The 6,684-nt window shown below is 66.3% G+C and overlaps 1 protein-coding gene across 3 annotated transcripts in view; it reads right to left on the bottom strand.

Annotated features, from left to right (window-relative positions):
• Nucleotides 1-1,589: 1,589 nt before the first annotated feature.
• The window catches only part of GTF3C2 (general transcription factor IIIC subunit 2), a 43,910-nt gene continuing 38,815 nt past the window's right edge, over nt 1,590-6,684 (bottom strand). For all 3 annotated transcript variants that reach the window (XM_030554946.1, XM_030554945.1, XM_030554947.1), the window contains exons 12-18: nt 6,204-6,348; nt 5,847-6,008; nt 5,638-5,725; nt 5,232-5,360; nt 4,166-4,291; nt 3,354-3,461; nt 1,590-2,763 (exon numbers count right to left, since the gene is read on the bottom strand). In XM_030554946.1, coding sequence (XP_030410806.1) covers nt 2,551-2,763; nt 3,354-3,461; nt 4,166-4,291; nt 5,232-5,360; nt 5,638-5,725; nt 5,847-6,008; nt 6,204-6,348 — 971 coding nt within the window. In that variant the 3' untranslated portion in view covers nt 1,590-2,550. The remainder of the gene's footprint in view (nt 2,764-3,353; nt 3,462-4,165; nt 4,292-5,231; nt 5,361-5,637; nt 5,726-5,846; nt 6,009-6,203; nt 6,349-6,684) is intronic.

The raw sequence follows: 6,684 nt of genomic DNA, 5'->3' as shown, positions 1-6,684 counted from the left end.
ACCCGCACACCCCGACTCTGCTTCCCCTTCCCCCGGTACTGCCCCTGCTCTGCTTAACCCTCCCGGTATTGCCCCCGCTGTGCTGTTCCCCCCCGGTACTGCCCCCGCTCTGCTTACCCTCCCCCAGTAGTGCCCCTGCTGTGCTGCCCCCACTCTGCTTAACCCCCCCAAGTGCTGCTTCTGCTCCGGTACTACCCCTGCTCTGCTTAACCCCCCCCCAGTATTGCCCCCACTCTGCTTTCCCTCCCCCCGGTACTGCCCCCGCTGTGCTGCCCCCACTCTGCTTACCCTCCCCCCAGTACTGCCTCCGCTGTGCTGCCCCAGTTCTGCTTAACCCCCCCCCCGTGCTGCCCCCGCTATGCTTAACCCCCCCTTGCTGCCCCAGCCCCAGTATTGCCCCCGCTCTGCTTACCCTCCCCCCAGTAGTGCCCCCGCTGTGCTGCCCCCACTCTGCTTAACCCCCCCAAGTGCTGCTTCTGCTCCGGTACTGCCCCTGCTCTGCTTAACCCCCCCCCCCGTATTGCCCCCGCTCTGCTTACCCTCCCCCCGGTACTGCCTCCGCTGTGCTGCCCCAGTTCTGTTTAACCCCCCCCGGTGCTGCCCCCGCTATGCTTAACCCCCTCATGCTGCCCCAGCCCCAGTACTGCCCCTGCTCTGCTTAACCCCCCCCCCCAGTATTGCCCCCGCTCTGCTTACCCTCCCCCCGGTACTGCCTCCGCTGTGCTGCTCCTGCTCTGCTTAACCCACCCCGGTGCTGCCCCCACTGTGCTCCCCCAGCCCGTCATGGCTTTGTCAGTGTCTCCCCACGTGGGCCCTGTGTTGCTGTCCGTCACCCTGTGCCGTCCGTCCGTCCGTCAGTGTCTGTCTGTGCTCATCTGGGGGAGGAACCTGCATCCAGACATGAAGGCAGCGGAGACACCACCAAGGACTCCAATAAACTGTCCCCCTGACAAGCCCCCCGTGATCTTTGCTGCTGTTTGTGGGCTGGGCTGGGCTGCCTACACGCAGCACAGGGTGGGGTTAGGGGGCTCATGTGCCTTTGCCTGGGACCCACACTGCCCCTCCCAGCCAGCAAGCTGCCCCAGCTCTGACAGCACCAGGGCCCGGCCTCCTGCCAGCGGCAGGGGGCCCCAAGCCTGCCCTTCACTGGGGGACAAGGCTACTGGCCTCCCAGAGCACAAGGCAGCAAGTGGGGCACGTCTGCTCCACACCAGCCCCACGCAGCGCCCTGCTCACCCAGCACCCCCCCCCCACTCCCTGCCTGGTGCCGTACCCCCCGACTGCTCCCTACCAACCCCATCCAGTGCCCCCCTGCTCTGTGTCAGCCCTGCTGGTGCCCCGCCTGCCCACCCAGCACCCCACCCTGCTCCCTGCCTGGCGCCTTACCCCCCGTCTGCTCCCTTCCAGCCCTGCCCAATGCCCCCTTGATAGCAACCTACCAGCCCCACCCAGCACATCACCCCCCTGCCACCTTCCCACCAGTCCCCCCCGGCATCCCATGCACCCAGTGCCCCCCACCTCTGCTCCCCGCCAGCCCCATGCAGTGCTCCACCCATCCTGCTCCAAGGGGCAGAAAACCACCAGGACCCTTTAAAAAACAAACACTTTATTGAACAGTTAAGATCACAGCGGCTCAATGTGAGCGACTTCTCGGCTCCTGGCCTGGGTGCACGGCGCTGCTCGTACAGCCTGGGCCCAGCCCCACAGCTGCTTTGCAGCCTCTCCCTGGTGCCCTCAGGCACCCGCGCCCGGGCTTTCAGGAGGTGCCTGAGCCAGACGCTGGGAGCCAGGCGACGACCAGACAGCAACTGGCACAAAACCACAATGCTACACACACACAGGCTCACCCTGGGGGGAGGGGCCCCTGCACAGAGCATCACCACCCCCCCGACTTCCAGGGCCGGGTGAGGGGCCCCTCCACAGAGCGTCAGCCCCCCCCCCGCCAATGACTTCCAGGGCCAGGTGAGGGGCCCCTGCACACAGCGTCAGCCCCCCTCCCCACCCCGGCTGACTTCCAGGGCCGGGTGAGGGGCCCCTCCACAGAGCGTCAGCCCCCCCCCCGCCAACGACTTCCAGGGCCAGGTGAGGGGCCCCTGCACAGAGCGGCAGCCCCCTTCCCCACCCCCGCTGACTTCCAGGGCCAGGTGAGGGGCCCCTGCACAGAGCGGCAGCCCCCTTCCCCACCCCCGCTGACTTCCAGGGCCGGGTGAGGGGCCCCTGCACAGAGCGTCAGCCCCCACAACTCCCCATAGCTGGGTGAGAGGCCCCTGCACAGTTCTCCCTGTGGCTCACAGGCTGGGTCAAGCGGACTGCAGAAGGGGCTAGCCACAGCTCGCCCAGCCAGCCAGCCTGTCCCTGTGGCGCTCAGGCGTGGGGGACAGATGGGAGAGGCAGGCTGCATGATGCACAGAACAGGTCCCAAGCCTGGGGGCCTGGAGGAGGGACCCTGGCTGGGCTGCTGGAGTCTCCTCCCAGGCCTGGTGACCCCCGGAAGGTGCTGCAGCCTGGAGGCAGCTCCTCGTGCAGGGCTCTGGCCGGGCGGGCAGGTGGCTACTGTTCCTGCAGGAGGCCGTGCTCAGCAAGCCTGCCGCTGGGGCTCTCCGGCCTGTCCCCGTCCATGGCGCTGAACTGGGCCCGGCACTCCTGGAGCAGCTTGTGGCCCACAGGGGAGGTGAGCCCCACCAGGCAGTGCGCCCGCACGATGCCCGACTGGCCGCCCGACACCAGCCAGCCGTGAGAGTCCAGGTTGGGGCTGAAGCGAACCTGCCGGGAGAGGAGAGTCAGGCAGCTCACAGGGGTGGGGGCCGAGTGAGAGTGTGTGTGTGGGGGTCACCAGCTGTCGCAGCAGCAGGTCTGAACAGGACAGGGGGTCACAGCTCATCCTTCCGACTGTGAGGGGCTGCTCGCCCCCCGCCCTATGGGATAGACAGGCCTGCTGCATGGCCACCTCCCGCGGGCTGCCCCTGCTGCATGTCCTGGGGCCCCCCGGGCTGCACTTGGCCCTGCCCCAGCTGGCGGGGTCGAGGGGGGGCTCAACAGCCCAGAGGCCGGTGGCTTCAGGTCTCCTGCCCCATCCCAGCCCTGCCCCACATACTCTGCATCTCCGCCTCGCACTGTGCAGCGGGTGGCAAGGGGCTCCGGCTGCAGCCTGGGGGGATCCTACCTGGGCTGAGCCAGGTCCCACCCCCAAGTCCCCTGGGGTCCAGCCCTGCCCCCCAGCACCCCCCCCCCCCGCAAGGCTCTAAAAGAGAGTGCAGGGAGAGCACATGGAGATCCTGCTGGGACTGGGACAGTGGGGGGAGGTCAGGAAGGACCATTGGAGGGAGGCTGGGGGGAGCAGCGGCCGGGCTCACCTTGTGGATGGACTCCAGCTGCATGCGGTCCAGGCTCAGCTCGGCCTTCACCTCCTGCTCGTGCATCCTGCGCATGGGCTCCCGGCTGAAGAAGTTTCGGAAGCTGCGCTGGGGGGGGGGGAGGGTACAGAGTGAGCAGGACGCTGGGGCCAGGCCCCCGGAAGGGCAAACTGGGGCCAAGGTGGGTGTCTGGGCCCCAGCTAGCCATGAACACAGGGGCCCAAACGCTCACAGCTCGGAGCACTGTGGGGCGCCCAGCCAGCCTGCACAGCCCAGCAGGGCCGCGGGCGAGGGGCAGGCCCATGGGCCATGCGGCCTTGTGGGTAGGGCTCTGCACTGGCTCTCAGCACACATACAGGAGGGGGAGGGGAAAAGAGAGCCCCACACACACAGGAGGAGAAGGGGAGCAGAGAGTACCCCCCCCACACACACGCAGAGGAGGAGGGGAGCAGAAAGCCCCCCCACATACACACACACGCAGAGGAGGGGAGCAGAAAGCCCCCCCACACACACACACACGCAGAGGAGGAGGGGAGCAGAAAGCCCCCCCACACACACACAGAGGAGGAGGGGAGCAGAAAGCCCCCCACACACACACACACAGGAGGAGGGGAGCAGAAAGCCCCCCCCACACACACAGAGGAGGAGGGGAGCAGAAAGCCCCCCCCCACACACACACAGAGGAGGAGGGGAGCAGAAAGCCGCCCCCCCACACACACAGGAGGAGGGGAGCAGAAAGCCGCCCCCCCCCCACACACACAGGCGGGCGGAGATAAAGGGGCTCCCTGGGTTGTCCCAGCTGGGGCCTGTACCAGGTCTGTATCCTGGAAGCGGAGGCAATGCTCCTTCGTCATCTCGCCATACATCCTGCTCTTCGGCCTCGGCTCCTCCTCGCCTCCCACAGAGCCGCAGGGCACCAGATCCGCTTTGTAGATGGGCTGGGGAGGAGACACTTCCTGAGGGCAGGGCCACACCGCTCCCACCCCCAGGACTTGGCTGGGGCCGCTGTTCCCCAGGGGAGCAGGGCCTGGGTGACAAGGGGCCTCACCGTGGCTCCTGTCTGAAGTCACACCAAGGGCCAAGGACAGTGCTGCCAGCTGGGGCGCTGGAAGGTAGTGAGTGAAAACGGGTCTGTCAGACACTGGGCACGGTAACAAGGGGCTGGGCTGCTCCCCCCAGCGCTGTGGGGCTGGCGAAGGAAGAGCTGTGGGGAACCAGGGCAGCTGTAGGAATGGGGGAGGCTACGGCCCCATCCTTGCTGCCCCCCAGGCCCTCGTCCCGACCCTGAGAGGTTCCTGACCAGGGCAGCCAGAGAGGGGCCGAGAGGACACTGCCGCCCAGCCCCGCACCACGGCAGCTCTGGCCAAGGGACGGTCTTACCAGGGGCTTCCCCTTCCCAACCTCGCCGGGGGCCAGCAGATGGTGGTACAGTTAGAGCCTTAGGGAGATTTCCTTGTCGCTGGGGCCAGCCGACTGTTCCTTAATCAGAGGTCATTACGGGCGGGGCCATGGACACCATAGGGTGAGGCCTCAGGTCAGGGCTGGATGGGGCCAGGTCATGTTAACACATCTGTCTCCTTTATTCCCTCAGCTGCCACAGCCGTGCCCCCAGCCCTGCTGCTATGCCCAAAGGGCCCCTCGCTCCCAGGGACACAGTGCGGTACTTGCCTTGTGCCCCATAGCCCCTCACGCACCACTGCCCCCAGCCCCATGGTCCTCCCAGCAGCTCACCCCCCCACCCCACTCATCCCAGCCCCATGGACCACCCAACTCTATGGTCCCCCCACTCGGTTCAGCCCCTGCCCCCCGTCGCATGCTATTCACTCCAGAGCTGTGTTCTCAGCCCACTGGGCTGCTCCCCCAAGGAGAGAGACTTACAAATCTGCGCTCCGAAGGCCGCTTGATGTTGAGCGGGTTCATGGTCAGGTCTGGCAGCACCGCCGCCAGCAGCTCCCCAGTGATGTCCCCGGCCGCCACAGTGTTCAGCCAGTCGGAGCTGGAGATGCTCTACCCAGGGAGAGGGGAGCAAAGGTGTCAGCACAGGCCCTGCTCTGAGACAGAGGTGCCCCGGCAGGCCTCAGCCACCAAGTCAGAGAGGTGCCCACGTGGCAGGGCTGGGCTGGCCCCGGCTCCACCCCGCCGCAGGCTCCGACTAAGTGGGAGCCAGGGGCCCTGCTCCAGGCAGCACAGCGTGTCCCCAGGAGCCAAACCCAGCAGAGCACAGGAGCCCGCAGCCGGCCCCAAGCAGCCCAGGACCCTGAGCCCTCACCCCACCAGCTCTTACCCACACAGTCCCCTTGCGCGGGGCCACAAAATAGGCCTTGAAACCCAGGTAGCCGGCGTCAATATAGTGGATTCCACACAGTCCATACCTGCAAGAGAGCACGAGTGAGAGCCCGGTGCTGGCAGGCTGCCCTCTCCCGGCAGGCTCAGCCCAGGGGAGAAGCCAAGTGCCCAGCCGCGCTGCGGCACGGCACAGGGAGGGTCACTCACGAGGCATAGCAGTTGTCCTGGGCCACAGTGACGCCATTGTAGGGCAGCAGCCAGGTGATCTCGGTGGTCAGGAAACGCTTGATGCTGTTGATGGGCTCGTAGAGCCGCCGCAGGTCCCAGAACTTGATCTTCCGGTCGTTCCCCGCCGTAACCAGGAAGTTGCTGAGAGCCAGAAGAGGAGCAGCGCTCAGAACCCCACACCTCCCATCCCCCATGGGAGCCAGCACTTCCGGGCCAGCTCAAACGCCTGGCCCACCCCTTCCTCTACAGGTAACCGGGCAAGCAACACGCTTCCCCCGCCCCTCCTAGCCAGGCTGGGCCCCTCCCTGACAGGCACTACCTGCCCCCACCACTCACCTGTTGACTTTGCACCACTCGATGCTCCTGACAGCATGGTCGTGGGCAAGGAAGCACCTGAAGGGGTAGAGCTTGAGGGAGCCATCGGCCTGGCGCACACGCTGCAGCAGGGACTTGGTGGGCAGGTTCCAGATGGCCACGGTGCCTAGGGGAACACACCGAGATGCCCGTGAGCCCAGCACTGGCAGCCCAGAGCTGGGGAGCCCCCACCCTGCCAAGGGGCAGCATCGGGGTAGGGGGGCTGTGGGAATTGTCTGATTTCTATGAGCAATTTTTATGACTCTGTACAGATCTGCTTGGCACTGCTCCTGTGATGCTGACAGACCAGGTGCCAGCTCACGCCAAGGCCCCGAGCTCTCACCTGCGCTAGTGCTGGTAACACAGGGGTAAATTTATACCAAGGTGTTCTGATTTTGAGATACCTGCAGGATGCTCCTCTCCCATCTGACATCTGTGCCCTACGGGACAAGGTGGTAGTAGA

The sequence above is a fragment of the Gopherus evgoodei genome, chromosome 3 (assembly GCF_007399415.2).
Source record: "Gopherus evgoodei ecotype Sinaloan lineage chromosome 3, rGopEvg1_v1.p, whole genome shotgun sequence".
In the NCBI taxonomy this organism is placed as follows: Eukaryota; Metazoa; Chordata; order Testudines; family Testudinidae; genus Gopherus; species Gopherus evgoodei.
Note: the sequence above shows the minus strand (reverse complement) of the source record. Positions and strands in the feature narration are given on the sequence as shown.